Raw genomic sequence first — 17986 nt, 5'->3', positions numbered from 1 at the left:
AGAGAGAGAGGAGGAAGCAGGCTCCCCGCTGAGCAGAGAGCCCGATGTGGGACTCAATCCCAGGACCCTGGGATCATGATCTGAGCTGAAGGCAGAGGCTTTAACCCACTGAGCCACTCAGGTGCCCCATGAGGGTCACTCTTGTGCCAAGCTGCGTACCTGTCATTCATGTCCCAGTTTTTCTCCATTCTGTGAATTAAATATTCGTTTTCTCCTCCCCGCCTGCACCTCCATGCAGGTGACGCTGAAGATGCTGCTCCTGACGGTGGTGGTCAGCATGTATAAGAGCTTCTTCATCATCGTAGGGATGTTCTTACTGCTCTTGTGTTATGCTTTTGCCGGGGTCGTTTTATTCGGCACTGTGAAATATGGAGAGAACATTAACAGGTGGGTGTTTATTTTTCTTTTTAGTCATTTATCAAGCAAACTTTTTTAGTCATGAAGTCATGACTAACAATCTGAATGGCTTTTGTCTATTAAAGACGAAAGGGAAGGGGAAGCGATCAGTTGGAAATGAAAACGAAATAAAATGGTCACATGTTAAATGACATTTTTCTAATTAAAAACAGCCCACATATTGACTTTAGAAGTCTTACTGCCATAATATTTCCATAATGGAACACGAATCCATAATTCCACACCTACCGCCACGCAGGAATAACCACTTCGAATATCCTGGTGAATTTCTATCCATCTACTGCCAAAAACCAATATATTCTTTTTTTAATTACACTTTAAGATGACTCTGGGTTTTTCTTTTTTTCTTTTTCTTTCTTTCTTTTTTTTTTTTTTTAAAAACACCACATGAGAAGTCATAATTCCCCAAATGGTTACAATGTAGGAAAAGCATTTTTCAAAGATGATCTTAAATTTTGTGGAAGCGCCACATAGTTTTTTTTTTTTTAAAGTAATTATACAACAAATTAAATGCCAGTGTGCCTTGTTGCAGAGATTACTTATTTGATCCACAGCAGCTTCAGTTTTTATAGCAAACTCTATGTGAAAGAAGGAATCACTTTCACTTGTCAAAGCTGGGACCCTCGGTCATTCAAGATGCCTGGCCCGAACTGGTGTCGCCCGCGGGGGTTGGGTTTTCAGACAGCTGTCCTTGAGGGCAAAAGTGAGTAACAAACACATTATGAGGGTACAGCCTTTACACATGGTAACTTAGCAGCCACATTTGCTCCACAATCTACCTGTTTTAGTGGTGACGCCTTACGACTTCGTGACAAACTATTACCCATTTCCTGGTTTTTCTTCCTTGATTAGGCATGCCAACTTTTCTTCAGCGGGAAAAGCCATCACGGTCCTCTTCCGAATTGTCACAGGCGAAGACTGGAATAAGATTATGCATGACTGTATGGTAAACGTCTCTTCACCCCCAACAGTGCCTCAGCTTAGAACCAAATGAAACCCTTTGCTATGCGACATTGGCAAGGGTCATCCTCGTTAGCATCAAGACTTTGTGTACAAAACACACAGCCTGGCCGTTGGTTCATGTGCATTGTGTTCCATTATAGTGTCTGGCCAGAGGCAGGAAGAATATCCAGGGAAGCCAGCTTGAGCTATCATAGTTCATCTGGCAAATCCACGTTCTGTGGGCATTGCCCCCCCCCCACACACACACCTTTAACATTTTTGCCGTCGAGGACAACCAGGGCAGTTCCGCTTCTTTAACTGAATTTACTCAACAGATTCTCACCAAGCGCCTGGTTTATACTGAGCCATGCGCTCGGTGCTGGGTCTCCCAGGACTCCAGGGCACATTCAAGGAGATCCCAGCCAGAGTCACACCCTCCCTTTGGTTCCTCCCTCCTCCTCGCGGTCCCTCCTGACTCCCATACAACTTGGGCTCCATCAGGCCCCACGCTGACTGCGGGGATGTGTTCCTGCAGCACTCCGTGTTGCTCCTTTGTAGCGTGTGTCCCAGCTGTAGTGAGTTACTGGCTTGATTATTTCATCTCTGTTTCCTCTCTCACAACCTCGAGAGCAACACTGTTCAAAAGAAATTTCTGCAGTGCAGATGGCAATCAGCTCTGTCCCACTCCGTAGCCCCCTGTGGGTTCTGAGCACTGGAAATGTGACCAGTGCGCGCCCGAGCAACTGAATTCTAAATTTCACCTAAGGCTATTGGATGTTCATTAATATACATTTACATTTTGATAGCCACACTCAGTCCGTGGCTCCCTAGAGCTCCAGATTATTGGCAACATGAAGGAGGGACAGAGTCTGTGTCTCGCTTAGACGTGTCTGTCTCCAGCCCTGGGTAGAAATCCAGCACACAGTAGGAGCTTAAGAACTCTGCCTGAATAAAGGGGGACAGAATTTACCGAATCAGATATAATATAAGGCAGAATAAAATAAGTTCTAAATAAAGAACAAGCAGAGTGCTGAGGGGATGTAGTGTCTCCAGCCGAAAGAAACCAGGTCTTTCAGAGGTGTTGCCTTTTTATTGGGCCACTAAGGACATGAAGGCTTTTGATAACCTGAGCCGTGCACTCTTCTGTCATGTCCCAGTAAGGTGCTCCAGGAATGAGGATTCCTGGTTTCTTCTTACACAATTTGAATGTGAGTCTGTTTCGTGTGACAAATCTTCATAAATCTTGACCCCATTCATTAGGTCAGAGAAGTTTTTTAAATGCATTTTTATTTGACTGTCTGTAGTTCCCATCACAATGATTATTTACCCTTCCGGAGGTGGCAGAAAGAAGGTGTCTTGGAAGAATCAGGTTCATTTTCATTGCGCTTCTAAAATGGCAATGAACTTGGGATTCTCCAAGACTCGAAGTGGAGAATAAATGAAATACTCTTTTTGATTTTGGGTGCAGATGATGTACTCAATGTACGTAGCTTCTGAGAGACTAACTTTGACATTAATGCTATTTTCTGTGCGGGGGAATCGTTCCCTCACAACAAGGGGCACAGAAATCTGTATTGTTCACGCTCACCCACCCCCCCTTCTCGTCCCCCTTGGCCGTGTAGGTCCAGCCTCCCTTCTGCACTCCAGACGAATTCACATACTGGGCAACAGACTGTGGAAATTATGCCGGGGCGCTTATGTATTTCTGTTCATTTTATGTCATCATTGCCTACATCATGCTAAATCTGCTTGTAGGTAAGTGAGGTTCGTTGAATGGGTTTTAATATCTTTAAGCTCAGGTACTTAGATAATTATGTACAATTTGCAAGTAATTATCCCAGATTGCTTGGGGTGGGTGTTTCACGGCATTAATTATAAATTGTTGCCTCTCGATCCAGAAGCTGAAAAGACCTTTGAAAGGCATGTAAATGACAGTTGATTGCAATTTCAAGAGTTGTCCTATTAATTATGATCATTAATTTCAAAAGAGCTCTTCTCACACGTTGAGTTGAACAAATCTCAGGGAGGGCTACCTTTATGGCCTCGAAAGATCACAGTTATGTTTTTTGAAAGATACACGGTGTTCCCCAGGTGTGAGGCCACCCAGAACCCAACCTGACCTTTAAAAACTACTCTGGAACCGTCAACTAAGAGTGAAAGCCAACTGGCATGGCTATCGCTACACACAGAATGTCTGTTTATTCTCATGACCCTCATGTTTTGGAAAGGCAGGAGCCGGATACATAGCTTAGTCCAAGTGTAAAATATGCCAACTTGGAAAACAAACTAAAAACACTTTAAAAATTTGGCTTATAATGTAGGTGATAAAATCCATTATTTATAATAGATGTTTTACTCTTTCTAAAAAATGACAGATTAGCATAATTCTCTAACTTTTCACTTTTTTTTTCTCTTTTTAGCCATCATTGTGGAGAATTTCTCCTTGTTTTATTCCACAGAGGAAGATCAGCTTCTAAGTTATAATGATCTCCGCCACTTTCAAATCATATGGAATATGGTGGATGATAAACGAGAGGTAGGAAAGGGGGCTGCTGCTTTGTGCCCAACCCAAAGAGACTCACTGAGACAGCATGAAGACCACAGACCACAGACCCTCAGCTATTTAACTGCTCTTTTTGTCACCAGTGGACATCTATTGAATTTGGAATGGCCATTGGCGAATTGTAGAAAGCCGCCATTGACCGTTCAGCAGAATATGCTGGGCGGGGAGAGGGGCAGAATGGTCCCCTTCATGTCCAACCACAGGTGTCCTTTTCTTTGGACATTCAGAAAGTCACCAAGGAAAGGAAACCAAGGAAGCTCTGAAGAAACCAGCCCTGGGCTGGGAGCAGGAGAAGGGGAGAAGTTCAAATCACCAGAGCCATGGGGTAACACCAAGGCAGAGCCAGCCACCGAGAGCAGTCTTGATTAGAATTGCAATGGGGTTGTTGAGTGGTTTCTGAAAGTTATTGGTTTTAATTATTTGGGACTTATTAGTTGAATTCTTGAATCATTAAACTTACCCAGGATTTCCTAGAATTAGCTAAAGCAGCAGCATCTTCTCCCGTTGTGCCTTCTCTTTCTCCTCCTTCATCTCAGCAAACACTCGGGTACTGGGTATATAGCAATGAGCACCATGGAAAGGCCCCCATGCTCACAGAGCTTCTGTTCTAATCATAAGTGAAACAATAATTATAATTATTATTATTATCTCAAGAAGCTATAAGTATTTCGCAAAAAGTACCAGAGTAGAGATGGGTTAGCCTTGGGGACAGGCCACTTTAGTGGGGTGGCCATGTCGGTCTGGCTGGGGAGGTGCTGTTAGACCCGACCTCTGAAAACCAAGGAAAGTTCTGCTGTGGGAAAATCTGGGGGAAGTGGGGGGCAAAACCTAATATTGCTGCAGGAAGAGTTCACAGAAGGCATGAAGACCACAGACCAGAGGAGGCTGGGGAAAGGGACATGCAGAGCTAGGCCCACACGGTAATGCCTGGCTTTCTCCTCCCCCACTGTCACCCTTTCCCTGACGCCCCCCACTTTTCCAGGCACCAGGCTCAGGGGGCTTTCTCTGAGACCGTGGCCTGCCTGTGTGGCCATCTGGCCTCGATGTCCCATCTCCCCTCGATCCCCCTGCAGCTCCAAGATGGCTGCCTGCCGGAACCTGACTTCCTTGGACACACGCGTCAATAAGAGCCCCACCGGTCACAGGTTAAGGTGTCAGTAACTGACAGGATTTGATGGGTCGCCCCTGCCCCTGCCTCTTGCCCAGGGCCTGAGTTCACAGACGCTAGATGGAGTTGCCTGTAAGGGAGCAACACGTGTTCGATTTTCAGAACCTAGAGCTGCTCTGACCTGGTTCTCTGGTACGTCATTGTTCAAATAATGGAGAAGACCTGAACAAGAGTGATCATTCACCAGAAGAACCACTTAGAATCAATGTTTGGAAGTTTGTGGCATCCAGGAGAATTGGAGGGGAGGATTGTGGACACAGGAATGTTCTGGAATGTTCTGGAATGTTCTGCTTTTCTGTGGTAACACATTACCAACCCACTCAGTGTATGTTTTAGAGAAACAAATGAGCTGGGGCTGAGTTAGTGAAATGGCCAGGAGAAGAGGAGCCTGACAAAGCAAGGGCTGAGGCTGGGAGGCAGAGGACCTGCTTTGTACCCTCCTAGGCTCCCAGTGCTGCCAGCTTCCGAGATCCCACAGAACCGGAGAAACACCAGCAGAAGATCCAAGTGCTCCCCCTCCCCACCCATCCCCTCACCCAGCCTCCATGGAGGCCAATAGCTTCCTTGCTGCCCCTCTTTTGAGGAAAATAGATGGTGTTCTGGGTGGGGTTTTTGTTTTTTCTGTGAAAACTGAATCCCAAGAGAATCATTATGGCCTGAAGATGATTTACCCAGTCACTGTGTTGCCCACCAGGGTGTGATCCCGACTTTCCGGGTCAAGTTCCTGCTGAGGCTGCTGCGGGGGAGGTTGGAGGTGGATCTGGACAAAGACAAGCTCCTATTTAAGCACATGTGCTATGAAATGGAGAGGCTGCATAACGGTGGTGATGTCACTTTCCACGACGTCCTCAGGTACGAGGGGTCTTCCCAACCGCGTGTCACAGAGCCCACCCGAGCCCAGAACCTGAAGCTGTGGCCGTTCTAGGCCTTGTGAAACACAGCCGACAAGGAGGCTCACAAGCCAAGATGGCACATTGCTGAGGGGATAAGGCGAGGCCACACGGCTCAGGCTCCAAGGGGCCTTTAAGGACCCTGTCTGAGTGAGTGTCTCACACAGGAGCGGGAAGAAGCAGGGGTCTGATGTCCCCAGAAGTGCCCCTTACTGACTAGGGAGCTCCTGACAGGGAGAGGTAGGGAGAGAGATGGGGGCCTCGGGGTACATGGCCGCCCTTTGTTTTGTGAGGAAGGAGCTGTTCCCAGAGAGTTGTGTGACTTGCTCGGTCACGAAGCTTCCATGGTCAAGCTGGGGCTAGGTGCTGATCTTCTCACTTGTGGGGCCGCTCGTGATGGTTGACCCCACTTGGATGGGCAAGAATACCATTCCAAGAATACCCAGACAGGACCAAGGGAACAAAATACCATAAACTCAGTGGTTTAAACAAGTGTATTGTCTCATAGTCCTGGAGGCTGAAGTTCGAATTCAAGGGGTCAGCAGGGCTCATTTCTTCTGAGGCTGCGAGGGGGAATCTGCTCTAGCTTCTGGGGCTTTGCTGGCCATCGTCATAGAAACCTCACCCTGATCTCTGCCTCCATCTTCATGTGCGGTTCTCCCCATATGCACATGTGTGTGTGTATGCGTGTGTGTGTGTGTGTGTGTGCACGTGCTCCCCTTTCATAAGGACACCATTCAGATTTGATTAGGGGACCATCCCTTTCCGATATGACCTCACCTTAACCCATTACATCTGCAGTGACCTATTTCTGAAAAAGATCACATTTTGAGGTACTCGGGGTTATGATTCCAACATCTATCCGCCCCCTGGCAACCACCAGTTTGCTGTCTGTATTTAAAAGTCTGTCCCTGCTTTGTTTCTTTTATTTTTTAGATTCCACAGGTAAGTGAAATTACATGGTATTTGTTTTCCTCCCTTCTGGCTTATCTCACTTAGCATTATACCCTCTAGGTCCATTCACATTGTCACAAATAGCAGGATCTCGTTCTTTTTTTATGGCTGAGAACTATCCCAGTGTACATAGACTACACCTTCTTTACCCATTCTAGCATCATCTTTTTAAAGAAAATATGGGAACTGGATTTCAACGCAGTTGGTTTCCTTTGGAATCATATGTATTTCATTTTATGCATTTAAAATGATCTTCTATGGAAAGTCCTGTAGGCTCCGCCCTCAAAGAGGTGCAGCCACAGGAAGAGTCAAGGCCCCCCTCCAACAGGAGCTGTTCTCACCCCGTTGCACGTTCAGCTGCTCAGATACACAGAAATACGCTTGTGACTGAACCTTGAAAAAAAGATCAGAACAGGAAGGGCTTGGGAGAACCTCTCGAAAGTTAATTCTCTTCCTTCCCACTACTCACTTCTTACAGGAGCAAGCTAAAGGGCAGAAACAGAGGCACAAAATACGTGTGATTAGCAAAGGATTCCGTCTCTCTCAGAAAGTTTACCAAATTGTTCCTCCTGGGGACCAGTATTATTAGGCTGAAAGTGAAGCACAGAGACACACCACTGTCATTAAGCAATTATCGTTCAGCCTCTATGGAACCCAGTGAGGCATCTGATAAAATGGACCAGGCAAAGCCCATGGGGGTGTTGGTTGCCCCTCCCGTCCCTTAGCTCAGTACATGATGAAACAGTTGGGCAGGGACGGCAGGGATGAGATTCTGGATGAAGCAGGGACAAGAGGAAGAGCACACAATGGTGGGAAGAGCCTTAGCAAAGAGGTCAGGGCACCCGTGCTGCCCGGGGAGGCCTCCTGAGCACCTCGATGCTGTGACGTGGGCTGTGGAGGTGGCGATACGCTCGCAGACGGGGCTCTGAGGAGGCACTGCCTGGACCTGTTGGGCCAAGGTCAGAATGGGGGCGAGTATTCCACCTTGACTTTGCATCCACCAGAACGAATAAGGGAGATCCAGGGGCACAAATGAGATCAATAGAGAGGGAAATGGGAGCTGGGGAGGGAGCCGGAAGCATGACCTTTGGCCAAACCTGTTAACTATCCCCCGCTGGACCTGAATGTGACAGAAGTATAGAGAGAGCACTCTTCCTTCTACGGGGAATGTTCCAGAGCTTTAATCAGCTGATAATGCAGACGAGGGCCCAGCCTGACTCTTTCCTTTTGACAAACACGTAGACGGTGCTTACTGTTGTAAGCACTTCACAAGTATTAACTCAGTCCTTTAATAAATGGGAACCATGACTACGCCCATCTTACAGAGCAGGTGACATAACTAGCCCAGGTCCCCCAGCTACCCCCAGGGCACAGGGACACTACCTTGGTTGGACTAAGTGATGTCCTCTCTGGAGTCTGAAGGAGCTACTGCTCAGGATCCCAGGGGGATCGGGATCAGACATGGACTGCTCTCCTGTCCCCCCACCAGCATGCTCTCCTACCGGTCAGTTGACATCCGGAAGAGTCTGCAGCTGGAGGAGCTGCTGGCCAGGGAGCAGCTGGAGTACACTATCGAGGAGGAGGTGGCCAAGCAGACCATCCGCATGTGGCTAAAAAAGTGCTTAAAGCGCATCAGAGCTGTGAGTGGACTGGGGATGTCTGGGTTTGTGTTTCCTCGTCTCAAAGGAGGAAGAAGAGGGAGAAAAGAAAAGAGCTCTGGTGAAGGGTTGGGGGGGCAGGGGTACTCCTGGGTGGCTCAATTTGTTAAGCATCTGCCTATGGCTCAGGTCAAGAGCTCAGGGTCCTTGGATCGAGTCCCGCATCGGGCTCTCTGCTCATCGGAGAGTCTGCTTGAGATTCTCTCTCTGCCTCTTCTCCTCCCCACCCCATGCTCTCTTTCTCTCTCTCAAACAAATAAGTAAAAACTTTCAAATAGAAGAGAAAGAAGTTTCATTAGCAACACGTGGAGATTCTCCTGTGATTAGCCTCATGGCCCTTCCACTACATCGGCCTCATCCTCTTGCGATGGCCAAAAATCATTCCTGCCTTCGCTGCAGTCCAGACCCAGCTGCACCCTCTTCAGCAGAGTCCATAAGACGTTCCCATTGAGTGACATTTTAATAATAGAACATGAATGTTTAAAAAGCAGTTTATTGAGGTGCACCTGGATGGCTCAGTCGGTTAAGCATCTGACTCTGGATTTTGGCTCAGGTCACGATCTCAGGGTCATGAGATGGAGCCACGCATGGGCTCCACGCTGGCCGTGGAGACTGTTTAAGAGTCTCCTCTCCCTCCCTCTTCCTATCGCCCTCTCCCCACATCTCTTTCCCTAAAAAAAAAAAAAAAAAAAAAAAAAAAAAAAGAGAGAGAGAGAGAAGAAAAAGAAAAAAAAGAAAGCAGTTTATTGATATTAAAATATTTGTGATCTCCATTTATCAAACTCAACTGTTCAAAATGCCCCAAATCTCTACAGGTTGAGAGGCCACTGAATGTGCAAAACTACCTATAAATTGTTTCTAAAAATTCCACCATACCATTGATATTGTTTGGTCTTTAACAAAGGCCACCTCTCCTGGGAGTTCAATGATCTGTCTGCTGCCTTCAGAATTACAAGCTTATAAAATTCTCTAACTCATAAATCAATGAACACATACTATGTTGACATACATTTTGTTTACAATAGACATTTCTACTAGATAATTACTGTTATGAATTACACTTCACAGAGGAAAAAAATCAAATTAATCACTAAATATTTATATTTAACAGATTTTTAAAATTCTGTGTCTCAGAACAACATCAGCTGCAGGAAACATATCTTTCTATTGGATGAGAAAAGGTCCCCCAAGAAACAAAACCACCCAACCTGCCCCACTACAGGCTCTAGGAGCGCACGGGGAGCTGGACCAGCACCAGACTGGGCTCCCCGGTGTGTGCCAAACAGACTGGCCTGCTTTTATCCAAGAACCAAGGCAAGAGCAAGGGTTTCACTCATCCACCCAAGGCTTCTGCCTCTAACAACCCAGAGGAAAAGGGCAGTCACTACTGGCAAAATAAGAAGGGAAAAAACAAAACACCTACATTAACTATTCAAAAATTCTATTTTACATACAACACAAGGTGTACCAAAGGACATGCTTGTTCCCATTGTTATGCAAATGAGCATGGGTTGGGCAGGCTCTGAGCCCCCTCTTCATAGCAATGTGATAGGGAAATTAGTTAAGCTTCTTTATTTGGAACCCCTAAGAGGTCTCCAAGCACACAGGTTCTTTGGAGAGGAGAGAAGAAAACATGATTTGAGTGGTGGGGGATGGGGGATGTTGGGCTGATTTCTCTGTTACCAAGAGTCTAATCATATTTCCATAGAAACAGCAACAATCTTGCAGCATCATCCACAGCCTGAGAGAGAGCCAGCAGCAGGAGCTGAGCCGCTTCCTGAATCCTCCCAGTATCGAGACCACCCAGCCCAGTGAGGACATGAACGCGAACAGTCAGGATAATAACATGCAACCGGAGGTATGGGTGTGAGGGTCCTTCCTCCAAGGACAGTAGGTGCAGTTTTAGAAATAAAAAATAAATTGGTGCTATTCACATAGCCGTTTCAAACAAGGTGACAGAATTTCCAATGGGAAGGTTTTAAGTTAAAAACAGTTGGAACGTGTTGATCCAGATTATGTTTGGTTCTTTGCAACTCGGAATCATTTGGGGTTATTTCAAAAGATTCTCATTCTGAGTTGTATGAATACTAAAAAAAAAAAAAAAAAAAAAAAAAAAAAAAAAAAAAAAAGTGAATACCCAGAACTCACTAGTTCTGCTGATTTTTATCTAAAAAATTAACATTGCATTTCTATGGGCTTAATTGGAGGCCAGTGATATTAGGTGAAGAACACGGTTTGCCTGAAACTCAGTCCTAAATGCGTTCTTCTACCAAGTCACAGGAACTTGCAGTAGAATCAGTGAAAATGGTTGTAATCAGCCACCAACCATCTTAAATAGACTCATTAAGGATTTGCCCTTCCTTAGCTGGGCACCGCTAGAGCATAGGGATTCATGAGGATTAGCCCGAGGACCTGCTTTTTGCCATTCCCAGACGCAAGGTCCGCATCCATGTGTCCATACAAATGCGCAGAGGCGCGGACGCCCTGGAGAGCCCGGCCCGGTGACCAGCAGCTGCAGGAGGTCCTGTCCTTTATGAGGGCACAGTCGCGGGCCCGCGGGAGTTGATCTCCGGAGAGAAGCCCCTGGCAGGGTCAGGCTTCGTGGTGGGTAGTGATGGGGCCGCGGTAAATACTGAAGCACGAGGCTCCGCGCCCGGCCGGGGGCTCCAAGGGGACCTCCTGTTCCGCAGCACAGGTTGGAGTTACGTGATGCTGGCTCCCCAGCAGCGGGGATCCTCTGCCTCCGACAACAGACACTCCTGCAGGGACAGTCAGCCAAGGCGGAGGTGCAGGAGGGGAAGGGGGGCAGAGGGGCTGCTACAGAGGCCTTGCCACGTGTCTGCGGACGGAGCAGGGGTAGGATGAGGACAGCCAGCCGGGCAGGGATGAGGCTGGCAAAGCGGTGACTTGCAGAGCTAACCCCAAACCAGGAGGAGATACTGAAGTGACGTGGAGACCAAGACAGCGACAGGACAGGGGAAGGGGACGGTGCACCAGAGAGAGCAAAACGTGTGCAGAGCCTCAGCCCTTTTCTCTGACATTCGTCTTAATGGGTATCAGCTTCGTTCTCCTGGGGCTGAGAACTCTCTTTCCGGAGCGCAGGACTGACCTCCAGGTTGGCAAGAATATACTTCCCGGAACCCGCAGTCCCTGCTGGTCCCCTTCCTTCCCGGTCCGTGGCTGCACAGCAGGTGCTGGGGGGGGGGGGGGGCGGGGCCGCGGGGGGGGGGGGGGAACCCGGGGGGGGGGGGGGGGGGGGCGGGGCCGTGGGGATGGAGGAATCCCGGAGGGATGCCAGGAGGAGGTGCTACCTGGAGAATGGCGGCCCCTTCTCTTCACCGCGTGCAGCGGCGACTCTTCCTTTCCCGGACTCTCTGAACCCATTTTCCTCTGCTCCCTCCCGTGCTGTTTCTCCCACTGTTTCCTGCGGTGCTTTCTAACTTTCTTACCATAAACCGAGAGTCCAGACCAGTGCAGAGGGCAGCAGGGGAGCACAGCGGTCGGAAAGGGCCCTAACTGCCTCCCTCTTGGCCGGCGCAGACCAGCAGCCAGCAGCAGCTCCTGAGCCCCACGCTGTCCGACCGAGGGGGCAGCCGGCAGGACGCCGCGGACCCCGGCAAACCCCAGCGCAAGTTCGGGCAGTGGCGCCTGCCCTCGGGTGGGTGCTCCGGGGCCTTTCTCCATTGATTCAGGCGTTGTAGACGCGTCTACACCTTGTGGGTGTGGGGTCTCGGATTTCAAATTCGGGGTGGCCTCTCAAGTTGTTTAGACTCCCCTCACTATCTTACACTATCTGACCTTTTCCTTGGCTTTTTTTTTTTTTTCCTTTGTAGATGCTGACGAACAGCCACTGACCCATATTTCTATGACATATTTCTATGTTCCCAGATTGGAACATTTAGTGATTTTTTTTTTGTTGTTATTATTACGTTTTTTGTGATTATCTCAAAGTGTGATAGGGGGCAGGTAGCATGTTTTCAAAAGATATTACAAGTTGTCCATGGACATAATTTTAAAGTCCATGCATTTAAAGGTTATGAATATAAAGAATCAAGAGTTAGAAGGCGTTCGTACTTCATGTTCTGTGGGGGGCGTGTTGAGCAGAACTGGTTAGTCGTTAACTGGTGGGGACATCGCAGCTTTTCGGGAAGGGCTTGCAGTGGTGAACAGCTCCGCGTTGCTCATAGGACTCTTGTCAATTCCACAGCACCCAAACCAATAAGCCACTCAGTGTCTTCGGTCAACTTGAGATTTGCGGGGCGCACAACTATGAAGTCTGTAGTGTGCAAAATGAACCCCATGACCGACACGGCGTCGTGTGGTTCGGAGGTTAAGAAGTGGTGGACCCGGCAGCTGACGGTGGAGAGCGACGAAAGTGGCGATGACCTTCTGGATATTTAGGCGGGGGACTCCGTGCAGAGCAGAGTCATGGGGAACCCTGCTCTGTGACATTTTTCTCCCACAGTCTAACATCCTCTAGCGAGGAGTCTGGACTTGAGATGTCATTTAATTCCACCTCGTCAAGAGATTTTTTTTTTTTTTAAGTGGACTTTTGTTCTGCCCTAAGGGGGCGTAAACCTTGGTCTGTCGCAGTTGTGTCTATGAGGGGTTGTTACTGTGTGTTCCAGAAAATTTGCGTAATGGTGGTATTTGTAATATTACCCAATACCAGATGTAGATCATTCAGGCATTTCCTATATTCTGTCTGTGTAAGCTAAGGTGTATATTAATATAAGCTCTTAAGCAGTACTCCCACACCCTGAAAGAGTGCTAAGCCCCAAGAGGCTAATATTTATGGTACGGAAGCTATAGCTTTAGCTCATGTTTATCCCACTTCTACTAGAAATACTTCCCTTGGGAAAATTTATTATTTACGATTGATCTGAAAAGGTCAGCACTGAGCTCATACTAAAATGACAGTAGTTTTACAAACTACAGATTCTCAGTTTTTAAAAGTATCTTCTTATTCTCGTGTTATTCTTAAAAATAGGCACAAACTATTGAGATCAGACCAAGTCTGTTTCTGGCCTCGGTCACTCCAATGAAACGGTTGCCTGCTTCCTAGAGAGCTGTGAGTGCAGACACCAGGCAAAGACATTTGGCCCAAGTCACCAGCTCGTTTAAAATAAACGTGTACATAGATCACTGGAAGGATGATCTTTCATAACGATGTTCAGTTTCTTTTAAAGCCATTCAAAAACTAGCAAAAAGAGTGAAACTACATGATTCAGGCTGTTAAAGAAATCTTCGGGCGTGTGACATTGTCACTGGCTTCATGGCCTAACCCAGAGTATGTCCATTTTGCCAGAAAGTCGGCAAAGACATTGTGAGTTGATCCCAACGCACCATTGCCACGTTCAAGGGCAAATGACTCTCTGCTACCAGACCCTTCAAAGGACATAATGGCAACTTTGTAAAAACCCCGCTTGGAACTCAGTTTAGGGACCCCACAACCCAGCTGTGTTTGTTTCACATACCATGTGCTCTGGGAAAATTAAAATACAAAGCGATTACAAAGTACCTGGGCCTCTTATGCTGAGACAACCAAGTAGAAGTGTGTCCGGGCCCCTAACTATGTTATTTTTGGTTAGAGATTTGCTGTTTTGATGATTTCTTTTAGTGGAGCGATGATCTCCGAGTCCTTTGACACCCCAGGTGGCTTTATGATCTCTTTTTCTCTATTTAACGTTCTTAAAATAGCCAAATCCTTTCTGTATAACAAACGTAGCATTGTGGTGCCATCTATTGTTTAAGGGTTTGTGACTCTAGGATAATGGGTAATTAAAGTCAGTGCGGCCAAAAGGATTTTATCTGGTTTTATGTTCAGTTGGAGTTTACTTTTTGTACATAAGCAAATCAAATAAATATTGCTTTTGTAAAAGAATTTACTCTGAGTTGGTGGTCATTTCTAAACCCTTTCTCAGGTGTGGAATGAGGGAAGGGGTTTTTGGGGGGAGGATCATTAGAAATCAGGCACTTTGCAAACTCTGCATTTGAATATTCTGTCTATAATTAGTTAGCAAAAGCTCTGTCCCTGATACTCATGTCAGTTCAGTTCCTAAGCCAGATTGTTCCTTTCACGTGCCCATAAGGCTGAGTAAATACCCTCCACATCCATAATAAGACGGAAAAGGGTCTTACACAGCCTGGGCATGAGTCTGTCCTCGTGCTGCATGAAAACGAGATTTTATTTTTTGACTCATCGCACTGGAGTAATCCGGCTGCGGTCCCACAGAACTGCCGAGCCTTTCCTACAACGGCTGTTAACTGGTGTTTCGCAGAACATCACTGTTGTTCATACCGCAGAGAAGCCAAGGGCCCAACAGCAATGCGTCTGGAGTCACAGCACCTTCCACTTTCAGTTAAGTGAGACAGTCCCGTGGGACCCAGCTCTGCAGTTGCCTGGTCAGTAGGGCGGACAGCAAGTGAGGAGGTAAGTGCTACCCCTCTTAGATTTTTCATCAACCTATGAACAGTCCGGTGATGCAGATGGGAAAACTTCAGCCACAACGTTCCCTGGTCCTTAGGGAGCCAGATGTTGACATTAATCCTGTCAGCGTGCCACCCACGGCCTTTAATTAAAGGACGCTGTTGGTTCCAAGCACACCAGAAAGGATAAGGGGCAGAATGGTTGACACACAGCCCCTCGTGGGAACAGACCACACATGCAGCGCACATATGGCGATTCAAGGGGACTCAAAAGTGGACAGGGATGGAGAGACTGGCCGGACCGATGTTATTCACTCTCTTTTCAGTGGTCGACTGAGAGCAGCACTCGTCTTCAGCGACTGGCCATGTGTGCCCCGTCGGAGCTGAGTAAGATAAGGGCGTGTAGAAGAAAAACCAGTTACAAAGCCTTAAGCAAAAGCATTTTCAAAGCCAGTTGAGTGAGGTTTTTGCCTGCTTCTTTTGTAGGAAGGGGCAGACTGTAGGTAGGTGGTTTTCAGTGGTTACTTGGCAGTGGTGCTCTTAGAGTCCTTCAAAATTCCTCAAATATTAACCAAGCAAAAGCCGGGCATCCTTAACTGAAGTTGCGATGCAGAGGAGAACCCCACTCTCGTGGTCTCTTTGCACCTCCTGATATTGATTGAGTTGTGTCCCCACCACCAACCCCCACCCCCCAAAAAAAGGAGAAATTGAAATCCTAACACCCAGGACCTGTGAATGTGATCTTTGCCGGGGAAGAGTCTGCAGAGGTAATGAGTTAAGGTGACGTCACACTAGAGGAGGTGGACCCATCATCCAACATGACCGGTGTCCTGAGAATAAGAGAAAGTCACACAGGGAAGAGAATACCATGTGAAGACACAACACAGAGGGAAGACTGCCGTGTGAAGACAGAGGCAGAGATCAGAGTGACGCTGACACAAGCCAAGGAACGTCTAGGGGTGCAAGAAATTGCAAAAGGCGACAAAGGATCCTCCCCTAGAGGCGTTAGGGGGCTCATGGCCCTGCCAACACCTTGATTTTGGATTTCTAGCCCCCAGAACTGGAACTGAGATGGTAAGTTTTTGTCACTGAAAGCCACCCAGTTTGCAGCATTTTGTTACAGCAGGCTTAGAAAAAGTAATATACCCCCAAACCCACTCCAGCCCCCAAAGATGGCCTGAACCAGCCCAGTGCTCCAAAGAACCTAGCTGGAAAAATGCTACTACAGGTCAAAGACCCTGAGTTTGTAGTTTGACAGATGTTTCAAGTCCTGGATTTACTGGTTACTCATTGTGCAATCCCTGATGAGTTTCATACCCTATCTTGGCCAAGATTTAGCTTCCTGCTTTTAAAGAAAAGGCAGGAGAGGGGTCCCTGGGTGGCTCAGTTGGTTAAGCAGCTGCCGTAAGCTCAGGTCATGATCCCAGAGTTCTGGGATCGAGCCCCGCACTGGGCTCCCAGCTCATCAGAGAACCTGTTTCTTTCTCTCCCTCTGCTTGCCACTCCCCCTGCTTGTGCTCTCTCTCTCTCTCTCTGTCAAATAAATAAAAATCTTTTTTAAAAATAGTTTTAAAAACAAGGCAAGAGAGATGAATTTATTCATTTAAAAATAGAATCACTGTATGATTCCAGCATTACCATTTCTTGGTACATACCCAAAAGAAAGGAATGCAGAGTCTCAAAGAGGTATATTTTATGTCCCTGTTTATGGCAGAATTTTCACAATAATCAAGAGGGAAAGCACCCAGAAATCCATCTTTGGATGGATGGATGGATGGATGGATGGATGGATTAAAAAAAATATGTTGATGCATGCAATAGAATATTACTCAGTCTTAAAAAGGAAGGGAATTCTACTATAGGTAACAATAGGATAAACTTTGAGGACATTATGCTAAATGAAATAAGACAATCACAAAAAGACAAATAGTGTAAGAGCCCCCTTATATGAGGAATCAAGTGTAGTAAAACTCATAGAATCAGAAAGTAGAATGGTGATTGCCAGCATCTGGGAGGAGGGAAGTTTTCATGCAATGTACAGAATCGCAGTTTTGCAAGATGAGAAAGTTCTGGAGATTGTCCACATAGCAGCGTGAATATACTTGACACTATTGAAATGTACACTTAGAAATGGTTAAGGGGTGCCTGGGTGGCTCAGTTGTTCAGTGTCTGCCTTCGGCTCAGGTCATGATCGCATGGTCCTGAGCTAGAGCCCCTCATCTGTCTTTCTCTTTGGTGGGAAGCCTGCTTCTGCCTCTCCCTCTGCCCCTGCCTGTGTTCCCTCTCTCGCTGTGTCTTCTCTGTCAAATAAATAAATAAAATCTTTTTTAAAAATGGTTAGATTTGTAAGTTTTGTGTTCTATGTGTTTTATCAGAAATAAAAATTAACATAATTTTTAGTATATCCTGTCATCTGATCCCAAAAGCTAAATGACCAAACTGAAATAGCAAAACAGGGGTGCCTGGTTGGCTCAGTGGGTTAAAGCCTTGGCCTTCAGCTCAGGGCATGAGCTCAGGGTCCTGGGATTGAGCCCCACATCAGGCTCTCTGCTCAGCAGGGAGCCTGCGTCCCCCCCCACCCCCTGCCTGTCTCTCTGCCTACTTGTGATCTCTCTCTCTATCAAAATAAATAAATAAAACCTTAAAAAAAAAAAAGAAATAGCAAAACTATTTCAATGCCACTCTTATGCTTCCATATCTGCTTGCTTTCTGCATTTGAGCAGTATGCCTGGTTTAAATTTAATACTTTATATTAAATTTATATCCCCAATGCTGCATGTCACTCATTCAATTAAAAAATCTGCCTGTAGTGTGCCTAGTAAATATCTGAATCCCATTTGAACGCTTAGAGGACTGGCCTCACTGGCCCCTGAGTTAAGCTGTGGTTGGTTTGTTAGAGGCACATCTGAAGAGGTTTCTCATTCTCCCTTTGTGGGCAGTGATTCAATGTCGATGTCAATTTTAA

The 17986-nt window shown here is 46.8% G+C and overlaps 1 protein-coding gene across 5 annotated transcripts in view; it reads left to right on the top strand.

Annotated features, from left to right (window-relative positions):
- The window catches only part of NALCN (sodium leak channel, non-selective), a 303976-nt gene extending 289508 nt beyond the window's left edge, over positions 1-14468 (top strand). For 3 of the 5 annotated variants that reach the window (XM_059377544.1, XM_059377540.1, XM_059377542.1), the window contains 9 exons: positions 239-387; positions 1270-1363; positions 2982-3114; positions 3780-3895; positions 5785-5942; positions 8424-8574; positions 10301-10450; positions 12060-12250; positions 12800-14468. In XM_059377544.1, coding sequence (XP_059233527.1) covers positions 239-387; positions 1270-1363; positions 2982-3114; positions 3780-3895; positions 5785-5942; positions 8424-8574; positions 10301-10450; positions 12060-12250; positions 12800-12926 — 1269 coding nt within the window. In that variant the 3' untranslated portion in view covers positions 12927-14468. The remainder of the gene's footprint in view (positions 1-238; positions 388-1269; positions 1364-2981; positions 3115-3779; positions 3896-5784; positions 5943-8423; positions 8575-10300; positions 10451-12059; positions 12251-12799) is intronic. The other 2 variants (XM_059377545.1, XM_059377543.1) reach the window with 1 other exon arrangement.
- The last annotated feature ends 3518 nt before the right edge of the window (positions 14469-17986 follow it).

Source organism: Mustela nigripes, chromosome 15, assembly GCF_022355385.1.
Source record: "Mustela nigripes isolate SB6536 chromosome 15, MUSNIG.SB6536, whole genome shotgun sequence".
Taxonomy (NCBI): Eukaryota; Metazoa; Chordata; class Mammalia; order Carnivora; family Mustelidae; genus Mustela; species Mustela nigripes.
The sequence above is the reverse complement of the archived record's forward strand: the minus strand, read 5'-3'. Positions and strand labels throughout refer to the sequence as shown.